Source organism: Sinocyclocheilus anshuiensis, unplaced genomic scaffold, assembly GCF_001515605.1.
Source record: "Sinocyclocheilus anshuiensis isolate Anshui unplaced genomic scaffold, SAMN03320099.WGS_v1.1 scaffold35, whole genome shotgun sequence".
Classification (NCBI taxonomy): Eukaryota; Metazoa; Chordata; class Actinopteri; order Cypriniformes; family Cyprinidae; genus Sinocyclocheilus; species Sinocyclocheilus anshuiensis.
In genome coordinates this window covers 1,977,226-1,994,342 of record NW_015552558.1, presented here as the reverse complement: position 1 = coordinate 1,994,342, position 17,117 = coordinate 1,977,226, and the positions used below count along the sequence as shown (strand labels likewise).

The 17,117-nt window shown below is 37.5% G+C and overlaps 1 protein-coding gene across 3 annotated transcripts in view; it reads right to left on the bottom strand.

Annotated features, from left to right (window-relative positions):
- The window catches only part of LOC107664664 (rho GTPase-activating protein 21-like), a 104,548-nt gene that overhangs the window by 22,739 nt on the left and 64,692 nt on the right, over window positions 1–17,117 (bottom strand). For all 3 annotated transcript variants that reach the window (XM_016455297.1, XM_016455299.1, XM_016455298.1), the window contains exons 5-7: window positions 6,752–6,844; window positions 3,299–3,377; window positions 2,844–2,898 (exon numbers count right to left, since the gene is read on the bottom strand). In XM_016455297.1, the coding sequence (XP_016310783.1) occupies window positions 2,844–2,898; window positions 3,299–3,377; window positions 6,752–6,844 (227 nt within the window). The remainder of the gene's footprint in view (window positions 1–2,843; window positions 2,899–3,298; window positions 3,378–6,751; window positions 6,845–17,117) is intronic.

The following is a 17,117-nucleotide window of genomic DNA, read 5'->3' as shown; positions in this document are numbered from 1 at the left end:
CTAAAGACGGGCTAGACAGGAGGACATCATCCCTGTTTCAGGGGCATTGTGTCACAAACTGACATTGTCGACTAATCACTTTTTGACACAGAGAGTACATAAAAGTGTGCCACACCGAACTAGACGTGCACTGTGTAATCCTGCAGGAAGAGGCATGGTCCGCTCGGCACTGCAGGATTTCAGGAGTGAGTTAAGATCATATCATAGCCATGGAGAATTTCCAGAGGTACAACAATGGAACAGAAAACCATGCCATATAAAACTTTTTCTCACACACACACACACACACACACTCACCCACACCCACACACACTCATGCCTATCTTGCCTAGTGTGGCTCCTTTCCATCCACACAGTGACTGTCTTCACAATTCCTGTCTTTTCAGATGGCAGCTTCATTTGTTCTTTTCCTCTGTTGTTTGTATACCCTTTCGACCCATTTATACCTGATATTAAGATCCACCTCAGGTGGTCTAATTACAAGTGGTTAGCTACGACTTACACCAGGTGGTAATATGGGTCTCAGATGTGCTTTCTGTGACCACTTCCACATTGAATTTTGATGGGAGGGTCTCTATTTCACTACATCAGTAAAATAAATAAATAGACTGACATAATTTTAAATCTATGCCTGCCTTGGTGTTATTTTTTCATCATTCCTTTTTGTTTGTTTCAAGACTTTGCAGTGTTTCACAGTCAAAACATTCATTTTGCAAGGTGCTGCTTTGGTTCTGATCGGCTGACTGCTTTGCATGCTGTACTTGTTGTCTTAAGCACACATGGTAATATGATCCTTATATCTGCTCATAATCCACCTACATCCAGTCTTTATACATAACTACTAATGCTAGTCTGTCATCAGCAATGTCATAAAGCAATTTTAGATTACAGCTTTTGCCCTAAATGTAATTCCCTGTTTTATGTTTTACATACAAGTTATGTGTGAAAGGAACTTGTTGTCATAATCCTGCAAATAAACTCTGACAATCTGCCGATTTATGGTGTCAAATTACCTGAAGATTTTCGTATTGATGTTGTGAGTGCACAAATCAGTAAAACTTAATGTTTAAAGTCATTAATCCTCCTAAATATGGTCCAAAAAACCAAGGGTTCACAAGCACACAACAGTTGCAATGGCTGTTCTAAAAGAATAAGCAGCATAATTATGCTGCTTTGCAAGATACCTTGTTTTTCTATCCAAATTCTATGCCAGCACTGCATGTTTGCTTCACAGATAAGGCAATTCTGGAATGCACGACAATAAAAATAAAATACAATTCCAGTGATGTAGCAACTGGGTGGAACATGCTCTTCTGACTTTTGGAAATGACTAAATACTGATGGTTTTTTTTTCTTTTTTTTTTCTCGCTTAATCACAGATGGTCTATAAGGGAAATAATTGGAGCCGTCATATAAAACAAAGGCTTCAGACGAAACAGAAGTTCTCTAGCTGGTTGCTTCAGCAGTGGGCGGGTCTAACACACAAGTCATAATTCCACTCTCCGTGTTTTGATTTTAGCAAATCACCTTGGCTGAATGCAAACAGTTATTAATATTCACGGGTACAAGAGCATACCAGGCATTACCCCAATAGACACTGAGTTGCTGACAACATTCGATTTACCTAAGGGAAGACATGAGCAAAAAGAAAAAACATCTTTGACTACTGTAATTTAGTGTTTGAAAAATGGTCACAACTTGGCTGTTCGCCAATGTTTTGAACTTTTTTATTGTTTAATGAAATGTTATAACACTATCAATAAAACAGGAGTAATTTTAGGTTATTATTTATATCTTATTTATTTGTACATTTATTAATTTCTTCATCATTTAAATAAGTAAATACACAAAAAAGTTAAAACATAAATTGCATACCTAAAAAAAGGCGACCGGGTTTTGAACCAAGCTGATTGCTAAAACAATTTTTATAAAAAACTAAAGAAAGAAATAAAATCAGTCAAAACTGAAGTTTATGAAGGCAAATAAACCTTTAACATGCTGATTACAGATAATATAAATAAAAGTAACAAAATAATACCTAAAGGTAATACAAGTAATACATCAAAGTAACAGTAATAAAACAAAAATTGTTTAATCTAATAAAAGTTTTTAAATGTTTGTGTGATGTAATACGACTGCTAGAATCCAAGATTGATGTCATATCAGAGGTATCATATAGAGCTTATTTTCATAGAGAACCAACAGAACCACTTCCTGTTAGCTGAAATAACAAGCATGAGTGCCATTCCTAAGTCTTAAATTCAGCACTGGATGGACTCATTACTGTCAAGTCAGAAAGTGCCCAAGGGCTCCACAGTGGAGTACGAGTTTATGTGGTTGGCATGTAACAGCCTGAGATTTGTAGTTCTGTTTGGAATGTGCTCAGATATGGGGTTGGCATTACGACCCTAGTTCTGAGGAAAACCTCATTATAGCTGAATTCAAAATAAGCACACACACACACACACAGGCGCCATCACGCTTCTCTGCTCCGCTGGATCACTGAACTCTGGCTGGGAGAGCATCTTCACACACAAACTGGTGCCGTTTGTTTCCACAGGTCTGCTCTCCTTCCCACAATTCCTTTTGCTTGAGCAATTTCATTTTCAATGCAGTTTATCCATTCTACATTCAGAAACTTCAAATATTTTGACCATGACACACACACATACCACTGAACACCTGAACATTACTGCCCAAAATTCTTGTTTGAATTTTCTCAAACAAGAATTCATTTTAACTGACCAAGCCAATTTGAAATCCTAAAGAGGAATCCATCTTTTTGCACAAGAAATTACCATTAGTTTTGTGTGACAAGTAAACCCATGAGAAATAAAACCTACCAGCTGTAAAATGTCTTCATCTTTTGGCATCACACAGAGCTCCAGAGACGTGTCACTGCAAAGAAAAGTTTGGAAAGGTAAAATGTAATATCACAGATGATGTCATGACTACAGTCACAAGTACAGTGCTTTCTTTTAGTAAATTCAAGAACAAGGAAGGACATCTAGCTGTTAATTCCAACTAAAATTACGCAATAAACAGCATATTCATTAAACTTCCTCAAGGATTAAGAGATTTATCTAGATCAAGACTTAGCAGGAAGAGATAATCAACCCACAAAATGAGGGGAAAAGGAGCATATGGATACAGATCAGCAAGTATTCCTGGTTTAGGTCAAATTTAGGTTAAAATAAAATAAAATAAAAACTATGACTATTTAACAGACCAGATCTTTAACCATGAAGCTACACCACCCCTCAGGGGCTGAAACAAGCAGCACAGGTTGCAACATTACCTGTTCTGAATAAGGGCAATTACTTGAGAATACGTTTTCCCGATGATGCTTTCTCCATTGACTTTTACAATACGATCCCCTGTAGGAAAGAGAAACAGGAAGAGAATCAGATGCTTTAGTTCAGTTATGCAAATACATGTTTTATAAAATGCTTTGAATCTACAGTATACACAGGCTTGGAAGCTCTTTAAAGGTCTTTACAAACTAAAGGTCCTTGCACACTGAGTCCGAAATTTTCGTATGCGTTTTTCCGTTTTTTTCATATTCGTCATCCTTTCCTATCAAAATGCTTGCCACGGATACGAAAACGCAGAAAATCGAACCTGGTCCGAGTTTTTTTATGACTGACGAAAGTTTCGGAGGCAGTGTGTAAACGTGATCGTATTTATTTTTCAACGTGCGAAAATTTCGGACGAAAAATTTGGACTCAGAGACCTTAAGTCTGAAATTTTCGTTTGTGTTTTTTCGTATTCGTCATCCTAAAAATCTGTCATGCACAGAAACCTTGGACACGGTTGCGAAAAAATTTGCAAAACAATACAAAATGGAGACTTCTAGCAGTGAGGATGATTTTGTTGTCCTCTCTCCTTAAAAAGAGAAAAAGAAGGAGGAAATATTGGGTCCATCTAATGCTGAGATTGCGTAGAGAGGAGTTCCACCTCATCAAGGAGCAGCGGGATTATCTCGAGCAATTCAAAGTTTACTATAGGATTTTGATGCTTTGATAGCAATACTAGAGCCACATATTTAAAAGAAGACCACCAGTTTCCTTGAACCAATTGTTTCTGAACAGAGACTGGCAGTATGTCTCAGGTATGGATGACAGCACTATATATATATATATATATACTGTATATATACACACACACTGTATATACATACAGTAGGCTATATGACAAAAGCACAATAAAATAAATGTAAAATTAAAATGGAAACAGTATAAAATATAAAAGGATAAATGAGTCTATGTATGCAACACTGAGGACACATGACCTTATCTGATTTAGAAAGTGTTGTCAATGAACCTTGGTTGAAGCATGTTATGATTTTAATACGTTTGCATATTTTGTACTGTATGTACCTGGTATTTTGCAGCTGATTCCTTAAGCTCCTCAAGTTTGTCTTCCCTCTGATTGATCATCCTTTCCATCACCTCAATAGTGTTTTGCTGCATGGCCCACACACACACACACACACACACACACACACACACACACCAAACTGTGGCATCGGAAAGGTATGCGCCAGGCATTGAAACCAGCATACAATTTTGGCTTTCGCTTCTACGGTGGCTCTGAATTGTCAAAACACCTCTGAAAATGCTTGCTACGGATGCGAAAAATGCAGAAAATCGAATCCGATCCGAATTTCTTAATGACGGACAAAAGTTTCAGAGGCAGTGTGTAAATTTGATTGACACAACGTGGGGTTGTATTTATTTTTTAACATGCAAAAATCTTGAGTGAAAATTTCGGACTCAGTGTGCAAAGACCTTAATGATCCTTGGAGGAACTGATGATCCACATGATTCTGTGGTAAGAATAATTAAAGATTTGGACAGGAACTCGGCCTTGGAGGAAGTATGTTCAGATATGTTGACTGATTTGAGCTGAAGATGACATTCACATGAAGACAGTCAGAGTGGGCCAGCAGCAAGAGATTGTGAATAAATGTGGCACCATATGTTACGGACCCTCGCAAAAGTCTGTCTGACGACATCAAGGAAGTAGTAATAACTCCTCAATGTTTCTTTGGGTTCAGACTGATCACACTTACGTAACACTTCAGCTGCTTATGATGAAGTTCTGCCAGTTAATTTTGGATGTTGGCTGGTGGTATGACCTCTTGCCTGGTTTACCCCCAACCGTTTAGTAGTGATGCTTTCATGCCTCAATGAGCCCACATTTATGTCTTAAGGGGGCCAACCAGCAGGATGTTTTCGCTGTCTATTTGTGCTATTTGTATGCTGGTGTATGTACATATGCATCAGATGGACGTCTTTGCATGCTGTGTTTTTAAGACTGCAAAATAGTTAAAACTTTTCAACAAAATCTCACCTGGAGCTCAATGTCAGTTTTAAAACAATGGACTACGGGTGCCGTAATATACCGGTATTGATGGTTACTGTGTTAATTAAAATAAATATATATTGAGATCCTCTTAAAGGGACAGTTCACCCAAAAATGAAAATTCTGTCCTTAATTATTCACCCTCGTGTCATTCTAAACCCGTAAGACCTTAATTTATCTTCAGATCACAAATTAAGATATTTTTGATGAAATCTGGGAGCTTTCTGGCCCTGCATAGACAGCAACGCAACTACCATGTTCAAGGCCCAGAAAGTTAATTAGGACATCGTTAAAATAGTCCATGTGACATCAGTGGTTCAACTGGCATGTTATGAAGCTACGAGAATACATTTTGTGTGCATTTACTCAACAATTTCTTCTGTTCTGTGTCAATCTCCGCTGCCATTCGTGAGAGTACCACGATGCATGCTTGTGGTGTTGCTGACGCAGGAACCGGTGTTCTGACGTAGAACCCAGATGCGCAGCACCTTAAGTCGTTATTTTTGTTTTCTTTGTGTAAAATGTGTCACATGGACTACTTAAATATGTCCTTACTACCTTTCTGGGCCTTGAACGTGGTAGTTGCGTTGCTATCTATGGAGGGTCAGAAAGCTCTCGGATTTCATCAAAAATTTCTTAATTTGTGTTCTGAAGATGAACAAAGGTCTTACGGGTTTGGAACGACACGACGGTGAGTAATTAACAACAGAATTTAAATTTTTTGGGTGAACTATCCCTTTAATACACACACAATCATAATGTAAATAATGCAGCGCCATCTGATTGACACTCCAATATTGCACCTTAATGTTGGTTGTCACCTAGTGTACAGCTACTACTGCCACACAAAATCATGTTCGATAAGATGATGGATGAAAAGGAGACACTCACTTTCAACACTCGAAAAAAACTCGATCCTGTCAGTGTGTGAGTTTTTGGATTCCGTAAAAAAAATAAATAAATATGGGGTATACCTGGTCTGCAGGAAGTTTATATATGCTTTTGTAACATTTTTGGTTACAAACCATCTCTCAGCTTCCCTAAAGTCATGTTTTGCGCGTGATTCATTGGCCAAAAAAAGAAAACCGAAAATAAACAAAGTTAAGGATGAATTTGAATTATATTGTTTTTTTTCTTCCCAAAAATGTCTATAGATTTTGTGATAATATCAGTTAATTATTTTTGTCATGATATCATCTACTGAAAATCTGATACCATGACAGCCCTACAACGAACCAATCAGAACGTTATAGAGGAAGGACAAGCATTTTCTGTTTACTGAGTGTCTGCTACAATGTTAGTGTCTTAATACCCTAATTATTTATAACTGATGACAAGCCTACGCATTAAAAACATATCTCCAGATCCATGTGTCTGTCTGTACCTGTGCAGAGTCCAGCTCCATGCGCGGGGCCACCCTCTTTCACCTGCTTGACAAAGATGGTGTCCATCGGCTCCAGTCTGTTCCATTGTTTCCCTGATGGCATGAGACACAGAGCAAGCGTTACTAAAGAGTTTAATCTGTTAAAGCATCAAAAACACAAAATAAGAAGGAAACTTCTGACTGTTCATGTTGTCATACATTAGAAAGGAATATTTAAATCAGGCCTTGGTCAGGCCCTCTCTTTTTCTCTTGCATTTCCCAAACGAAACAGGTAATGTCTTACTCACACTACTTTTCAGACTTATATCGCATGACAAGACAGCACATGTTAATCTACTGTACTCTAGTCAAACTCAGTGAATCTTCTGTGGCAATCTGTCATACACTGATCTGACTAAAGCATAAGATAATATAAGTTATGAGCATGCCTACGTGTGAGAGTGTGTGTGCGCGCATATTTGACGGGGTTAGATCATGCTGACAGCCGCATGCCTGCAGGGATACACTGAGGGAAAGTATGCGTGCTGTCTGAAACATTGTAGCAACAAATATAACCTTTTATATAATGCATAGAACTGACTGACTATCCACATTATGACACACTGCACTGAATAGTAAGTAATATTAAATGCTAATCATGCATGCCATACTGTATCTGACCTGCTAACTCACCCACTACTTTTTTACTAGGAAAAAAATAATCCTACTCTGCAATACACAGTAACTGCATAACAAAGCCTTTGCAAAAGTGCATAATCTCTGGGACAACTGCCACAAGCCACATATTGAATTATCAGATACTGTAGGCCAATAAGGATTCTGCACGTTTTCATCATTTTCAGTGCTTAAGGAAAATATGTAGAGTTCTGTGGAATGTTTAAACAGAGCTGACTAACCTAATGATTTAATAAGCAATGGGCAGGAGACAAATGCCAATGTCTTTGTTTGTTGATCAAATTCTGCAGAAACCAAATGAATCAAATGAGGGTAGATTATGTGCTGGCCTACATGTACAGCTGTCTGGTACAAGAAAAATTAAAGCCACACCAGCACAGAAAAGTGCACTGTAGAAAACATACAGCCACTAAAATCACTGATATGTCTTACAAATATGCTTGCATTAACATATAGATATAGAAGTGCAGTATTTGAAGATGTGTTGTGTGGTGTCAGGCTCCCTCTACAGTCAGATGAGGTATTGCAGAACATTTTCACCATGTACTACTGAATGATGTAATACCTCACTGACCAAAATAGCATACATACTTCTGGGCGTGTATGTAATGTACATGCATTCGTTTCCGACTTAACTAAGAGACAAAATGGATGTTTAAGTGTCAAGTCAATTTTATTTACAATATAGATTGCTTTAAAGCCACTTTACAGAAAATTCAGCCGTGAGCATCACAAAATTCTGTCTCAGGAATCAGTAGTTTCAAGTAGTGTAACAAAGCAGCTCTACAGAGACTAATACAGTGGAAGTAAGTTAAGTGCTGCTGCCTCTACAGTAGTTTCATTTTCAAGCTTTAAATATGTCATTATGCCCCTTATGAGCAAGCCAAAGGTAACAGTGGCAAGGAACCAAAAATCAGTTTCCTCTGGCTTACAGGATGAGCAAATCATGATTCCAAGTCCATATATTGCAATTTATAGTATTTAACTTAAAATAATAAATACTATACCAAAAATAGCATGTAGTTTGACCTACAGTCTGATTGTTGGGGTCTCCTTGTGTGCTTAATTATTGAATGCGCGCTTGTAAGCTTCACATTTATATAAGCTGTCAAATTGTGGTATATGGTATGAAAAACATCTTTTCTCAATCAGTTGCCACAATGGTGGACATTTTATTATTATTAGCCCTGATTTATCCAGTACTGAACATTCATCCATATCCTGTAGATAGGGCAGTAATTCATATGACCAATTGATGGTTTTACAGAGTAATGGGATACTATCAATATAGTGGTTCAGTACCAGACCAGGAGGTTAATATTTTATTCCATTACATTTGAATTGTGGTTCAATCTGATTAGTATTGGCATCTCGTGAGAGGCTTTGGGTAATATGATATGGCTCATCCTCATCTATTGAATCAGGCTGCCAAGACTGGGTTTTTAATGGCAGTGCTTTACTGAGAGGTGGAAATAGTCAAATGCTCCAAAGGATATCCCACTGATACTATTACAGCCATCGACTAATGGGCTGTGGACGTCAATCACAATATCCGTGGTAATGGCCATTTCGAAGGTACTTAAATATGCAATGTTTCAGAAGACTTAGAATATATAGAGCATGAGTTGTACACTGATCAGCCACAACATTAAAACAACCTTGTTAATGTCATGTAAGTCCCCCTTGTGCTGCCAAAACAGCTCTGATGCATTGAGGCATGGACTTCACAAGACCTCTGAACTTGTCCTGTAGTATCTGGCACTGAGACATTAGCAGCAGATCCTTTAAGTCCTGCAAGGTGGGCCTCCATGGATTGGATTTTGGTCCAGCACATCCCATAGAAACTCCATCAGATCAAGATCTGGGGAACCTTGAACTCTCAGTCATGTTCCTCAAACCATGTTCTCAAACATTTTTTTTTGCAGTGTGCATTATCTTGCTGAAAGAGGTCACCGCCATCATCAGTAAACACCATTGCCATGAAGTGCTGTACATGGTCTGTAACAATCTTTAGGTAGGTGGTACGTGCCAAAGTAACATCCACATGAATGCCAGGATCCAACATTTCCCAGCAGAACATTGGCCAAAACATAACACTGCCTCTGCTTGCCTGCCTTCTTCTCATAGCGCATCCTGCTGCCACGTCTTACCCAGGAAAATGATGTACAGTGTGTGCACCATCCACCTGATCTAAAACGTGATTCAACCAGGCAACCTTCTTCCATTGCTCCATGGTCCAGTTCTAACACTCACGTGTCCATTGTAGGCGCTTTCGGTGGTAGACAGGGGTCATCATAGCTGGTTTTTGGCTATGCAGCCCCATATGCAACAAACTTGTATGCACTGTGTGTTCCGACACCTTTCTATCATGGCCAGTATTACGTTTTTTATCAATTTGAGCTACAGTAGCTCTTCTGTGTGGGTCAGTGAGCCTCAGGGGTCCATGACCCTGATACTGGCTCACCGATTGCCCTTCCAGGTGCCACTGTAATGATATAATCAATGTTTTTCACTTTACCTGTCAGTGGTTTTAATGTTGTGGCTGATCAATGTATGTACTAGGGCCGGGCAATATAGCAAAAAAAAATGATCAACAATATAATGTTTCATATCGCTCGGTATCGATAATTATTGAAATTTTTTATAAACTTTTTTAAAACAAAGAGCTATAGAATTTTTTTTTTTTATTTAACCACTGTGTTTTTAAATTAACCCAAATTATTGAGACAAACAAAAAGGATTTTTTGTTTTAACAATCAAACACAAAATAAAAATTAAACAAATATCTAATTTCTAATGTTTTATATGCAGATTAAATAGGTTTTAAGAAAACTTTTGTCTTGTCTCCCGAGGCCACAGGAGGGCGCAATGAGCAAAATAATTCAGCACATTTAAATTGTCAACACAAGGAAGTAACTCTATAAAAAACGTGAATTACGTCTAAATTAACTCATAAAATCAAATATAATTTCGTAAATTGCATAAACAATTATGGACAAAACAGCATCATGTATTTATGCATTGCTTAATCCAAAGAGCTGAAGCGCCATTCACACAGATTGCATTTAAAAACATATGAGACGCACTGAAAAGGAATAAACCTCCACAAATTCGTGACGTTTTCTAAAAGTTTAAACTGTTTTAACTTTGCATGGCTACATCTCTTGTGTGAGACGCGAGTGCAGCAGTTATATTTGTCCGTCTAAAAAATGCACTGAATATGCATTCTGTGTGAATGGCTTGGTTTCGGTTTTAACCTAATCAAGATCTTCTCCGCATTGAGCTTCTATATTTCCCAAATATTTTGAATGAATAACGCAGCAGTGGCGCGTCTCGTGGGCTAGACTAACAAAACATTAAACTACATCGTCATGTACATCATCACCGCATCTCGCGCGCCACTGATGACGCACACCTAACATTGCAAATGTTTATTTTAAATTCGATTAATATTCATTCTTTATTTACAATCTCCTCATCACAGGCAGGCACAGCACTCATTTCAGCATGTGTTCGTGTTCGTGTTTGTGTGTGCTGTCTGCGTCACTCATAGCACGTGCCTATATCGTGAGCTATATCAAAACATTTTTTTCTATCGTTATCGAAGAAGGTGTACCGTCGATAAATTTCGATACCGTTTTATCGCCCAGGCCTAGTATGTACTACATGAATGTTACTTTTAATGTGGTTTTATTGTGCTTGTTCACTTTTGTTGTATGAAAGGCACAACATGAACATTCAACATGCTCCTTTGTACAGTATTTCAAGAAAATGTAAAGGTGAATAAATGATAAAACCTGCATTTTCGGAAGAACAATTCATTTGATTGTTAAAGCATCTCTGTAGAGTTGAGAAATTGACGGCTGTAACTCTAGTCTGATCTGAATGTGTCCACATGTGCGATGATGTTTCACACTGGCTGGTGTGCCAAATTCTCTGCTGTCCCTCGGGTGACTCATTCAAACATGCTTTTCTTCAACACATCAATAGAGGGCAGAGGAGGGCACACTGAAAAACGGCTTTGTGTGGACAGGTTTGTGTAACCCCCCAGCGTCTGGAATCTCTTTTGTTAGTCTGTGTGAGTGTGTGTGAGTGTGTATGGGCTTGTGAATAAAGAACAATGCTTCCACAACAAACACACAGCTTTTACTGGACAGTTTGCTTCTCACTAGCTTGCAGTATAAAACAAAAATCCCCTAAATTTAGTTCATATCCCAGCGTTCTCTTCTCTAGGGCTCTTTCTTCTTTCAGTGTAAGGTATATAAAGTAAATGACTGATGTTTTCAGCTTGAACTGCACTCACCCTCAAAACCCAGTCAGTGTCAACACACTATTGTGAGAAATCAAGGCCTGTTCTGCTGTAGGCAATCTGCACCTGCCCCTCAAACTGCTCGCCCCGCCGGTATGTGTGGAACCAGTGTCAGGCGGTCAGGTATAGAATGCTCTAGGGTTTGTGGGGCAAATGAGTTAAACTTTTGTCTTGTCTCCCGAGGCCACAGGAGGGCGCAATGAGCAAAATAATTCAGCACATTTAAATTGTCAACACAAGGAAGTAACTCTATAAAAAACGTGAATTACGTCTAAATTAACTCATAAAATCAAATATAATTTCGTAAATTGCATAAACAATTATGGACAAAACAGCATCATGTATTTATGCATTGCTTAATCCAAAAAGCTGAAGCGCCATTCACACAGATTGCATTTAAAAACATATGAGACACAGTGAAAAGGAATAAACCTCCACAAATTCGTGACGTTTTCTAAAAGTTTAAACTGTTTTAACTTTGCATGGCTACATCTCTTGTGTGAGACGCGAGTGCAGCAGTTATATTTGTCCGTCTAAAAAATGCACTGAATATGCATTCTGTGTGAATGGCTTGGTTTCGGTTTTAACCTAATCAAGATCTTCTCCGCATTGAGCTTCTATATTTCCCAAATATTTTGAATGAATAACGCAGCAGTGGCGCGTCTCGTGGGCTAGACTAACAAAACATTAAACTACATCGTCATGTACATCATCACCGCATCTCGCGCGCCACTGATGACGCACACCTAACATTGCAAATGTTTATTTTAAATTCGATTAATATTCATTCTTTATTTACAATCTCCTCATCACAGGCAGGCACAGCACTCATTTCAGCATGTGTTCGTGTTCGTGTTTGTGTGTGCTGTCTGCGTCACTCATAGCACGTGCCTATATCGTGAGCTATATCAAAACATTTTTTTCTATCGTTATCGAAGAAGGTGTACCGTCGATAAATTTCGATACCGTTTTATCGCCCAGGCCTAGTATGTACTACATGAATGTTACTTTTAATGTGGTTTTATTGTGCTTGTTCACTTTTGTTGTATGAAAGGCACAACATGAACATTCAACATGCTCCTTTGTACAGTATTTCAAGAAAATGTAAAGGTGAATAAATGATAAAACCTGCATTTTCGGAAGAACAATTCATTTGATTGTTAAAGCATCTCTGTAGAGTTGAGAAATTGACGGCTGTAACTCTAGTCTGATCTGAATGTGTCCACATGTGCGATGATGTTTCACACTGGCTGGTGTGCCAAATTCTCTGCTGTCCCTCGGGTGACTCATTCAAACATGCTTTTCTTCAACACATCAATAGAGGGCAGAGGAGGGCACACTGAAAAACGGCTTTGTGTGGACAGGTTTGTGTAACCCCCCAGCGTCTGGAATCTCTTTTGTTAGTCTGTGTGAGTGTGTATGGGCTTGTGAATAAAGAACAATGCTTCCACAACAAACACACAGCTTTTACTGGACAGTTTGCTTCTCACTAGCTTGCAGTATAAAACAAAAATCCCCTAAATTTAGTTCATATCCCAGCGTTCTCTTCTCTAGGGCTCTTTCTTCTTTCAGTGTAAGGTATATAAAGTAAATGACTGATGTTTTCAGCTTGAACTGCACTCACCCTCAAAACCCAGTCAGTGTCAACACACTATTGTGAGAAATCAAGGCCTGTTCTGCTGTAGGCAATCTGCACCTGCCCCTCAAACTGCTCGCCCCGCCGGTATGTGTGGAACCAGTGTCAGGCGGTCAGGTATAGAATGCTCTAGGGTTTGTGGGGCAAATGAGTTCAACCCAAAACCAGGCTCTGTGGGAACTTCCTGAACCTCTTTATTTACATTAGCAGACCCTGTTTTGCTCTACAGTCTAAAATCGCCTTCATTCTTCACTCAGGCGTAAAACGAAATTTAAAATTTGGTGAGTAATAGTGTCTTGGACAGATTTTGTTTGAAAACACATAATGTGCTTCACACTAACAGCATTTGGAATAATTAGGATATTTTTAATGTTTTTCAAAGAAGACTCCTATGCTCACCAAGGCAGCAAAAATACATTAAAAACAGCAATATTGTGAAATATTTATACAATTTAAAATAACTGTTTCTATTATCAATGTAAATTTTTTGTGGAAGCGGTGATACTTTTTTCAGAATTATTTGATGAATATCTCCATTTATTTTAAAATATATTTTGTAACATTAAAAATGCGAATTTAAATACATGATCAATTCTGTCACTTTAAACATTCTAATGGGTCCTTGCTGAATAAAAATATTAGCCTAGTTTCTTCTTTTTTACAAAACAAGTTTTCAACAGTAGCATATATAGTATATAATTTCCATTAAAATATTAAGCAGCAAAAACTGTTTTCAACAATTGATAAAAATAAGAAATGTTTCTTGAGCACCAAATCAGAATATTAGAATAGATTTCTGAAGGATCATGTGATACTGAATGAAGTTATGGCTGCTGAAAATTCAGATTTGCCATCACAAGAATAAAAAAAAAAAAAACATTTTAAAATATATTAAAATAGAACATATTAGATTGTAATAATATTACTGGTTTTACAGCAAATAAATGCAGCCTTTGTGAGCATAAGAGATGTCTTTCAAAAAGACTTTAGCCTGAGGCAGTAAGTGAAAGAAGTTCTGCATACAAAAATGGTGAAATCTTTATAATATCCCCATCTCCAAGCCTGATTGGCTGACTGCACAAATTCGTAATGTGTTCTCTAGCTGATACAGTGAGCTCTGCCAAACTCAGCTCTATATGCTTTACTCTAGTATTTTCCACTCTTCTCTATTTTACCTAATCTTTCCGTCTCTGTGTGTGTTATTTTGGCTAAAGTCTCTCGTGCGCAGCTGGCCCTCCTGTTGTTTTGTGTTGGATAATGTTGTTTGGCAGCGGTTAGGAGGACGCCCATTCCCTTGATTCCCCTCAATATTACACAGCAGGGCCAAATTCCTGCACAGCACAGCACAGACCTTTTCTCTCTGTCTCTCACTCTCAGACAGTGGAGGGAGAAAGGGAATAATTAAGGAACTGGACTTGGTATGCTGCACAAGTGTAAAAGACATGAATGCCTATCATTCATCTGACTCTCGTGAACAGAAAACTGCAGGAAATACTTTGCAAGATAGTATTATGACAGTGCAGAGAAAACCCTGATGATCCATGAATTTAAAAGAAATAACAAAAAAAAAAAATAAATCAAATTTAATTTCTCAAATTAATAAAAGGAAGTCCTGAATATATTTATATTTCATTCCCAAATATACTCATATCTGTTTCTAATATGCTCTAAATGGCAAGCCATTTGATTTAAAATCCAGTAACAACACCAAAAGATCACTGTGTGTTATTACCTATCATCGCTTTGAGCTGTCAGTCACCTTGTCAGTTGCCTAGAAACCACTCCTCACAAACACCATACATTTCAATAAAAAAGCTGCACAAGCTGCCACCTCTCTATTGAACACACCACAAAACATGTCGGTAATACATCAATCAATCCAACATAGAGATCACTGTAGTGACCTTGGTCAACCAGAGTTTTGAAAATGGCAATACCAGTATCTAGAGAGCATGATGATAGACCTATAGGTTGATATTTGAGATGATCGACATCTGCTGGTAACGGTGCTTGCTTACTTGATTAGGAGAAGTGTACAGTCTTTTTCACAAGGATTGATAGGCAAAGTTGTCAGTCGATGGCTTCATAGTGGCCAAATGTCAGCCTATTAATCAGCCTTTCACTACAATAAAGTCTGCTTTCACCTGACAAGACAACCAGACCTCAACACTGGCCATATCATAAACATATGAAAGTTAACACTAGTTTTATAGTTTCTTCAGACTGAATGTACATGTAAACAGTTCATGAAGCATAATGCAGAATGTAACAGTAAGTGCTTCAAACACAAGTATGCTACATTTTTTTTCACATTACTTCACTTTATCATATAGGTTTAATTCAGCGAGTTATCTTGGCTATAAAAATGGTAGACCTATTTCAAATGTTTTGAGCTTTGGCAGTCTCAAATAATGAATCAAGAAAAATAAATTACGACTGATATTACTTCTAATGTCAGGTCAAGTGCAATGTATTATGGGATACAGTATTCCACATGCTAAGCTCTGTTGTATTACTACAACTAGCTTAGCAAAAGTTTGCATACTGCACATAGTGTACATACTACATAGGGCCCTATGATTTCCGTGATGTGGAAAATGTAATTTACTGTAAAACATGGAATGTCACTGAATTTAGGAAATGTAAGATTAATAAATCAAAACATTCATTTCCTCTCCAGAGCTTATTTGTTTACCACAATGTTTGATTGTAAATTTGTAATAAATCATAAAACACAGACATTTTGATTAATTAAAATTAGAATATAAATTTTGGGGAAAATAACGCAGATTTCAATGTAATGATTTATGATTATGTTAACAATAATAGGGCTATCACTATTCCAATTGAAATAAATGATTACACTGTTAGATTTATGATTTAAATTGATAAGGCATGCATTTTTAATTAATTCATCTTTAATTAAAATGTATTTAAAAAAGGATACTTGAAAATTTTAAACAGAAAACAGAATTTTGAATCAATGAATTAGGGCTGCCACTCATTTTTATTTTGATTAATCTATTGATTAATTTATTGATTGATCTTAGGCCTGCAGAGGGCGCCAACGGCCTGATGATTATTTTTACACATTGCTGTGCGATCTAATACTTGTTTAATATTGACATTTAATTAAAATGTCCACTTAATCTTTCATATTTGGACATTTCTTTAGAATATGTGGACATCAAAACGTGTAAAGTGAGGGTTTGAGCTTTTATTTTGAAACCGCGAGATGATGTATTCTCCTGTGTTTGCGTGGATTTATAAATGATTTACCTTACAAATCTGATGAAATGGCACACGTTGCGTTCCCAGATTAATGTTATAATAAACCCAAACTCACAGCAATATGCAGAGATGGAGTTTGAGACGCTCCACGCATGTAAATGATAACAGTTCGTGTGGAGCAGCATTTACTGTGAACTGAGATGCACGTATGTAACCTACATGTAAAAAATGAAAGCGCATATATTAAACTGGCATTGCATATATTTATTTAATTGAATCATAGCGTTTGCGAATTCACAATAGCATTATGATTTTTAAATGAGTTGAATATGTCACGCAGCCTTGGAAGACGGTCTAATAATGATTTTCATGGATTCTCGTCTGTGAAATGCGCCACTTCCAGTATTTTGCCGATTACTCGACGCGGGCAAAATGTAATCGTTTAGTTTTTTTTAAACCGAGTAGTCGAATTGAATCGAGGAATCGCGACAGCCCTAGCAGGACACATAGTTGTT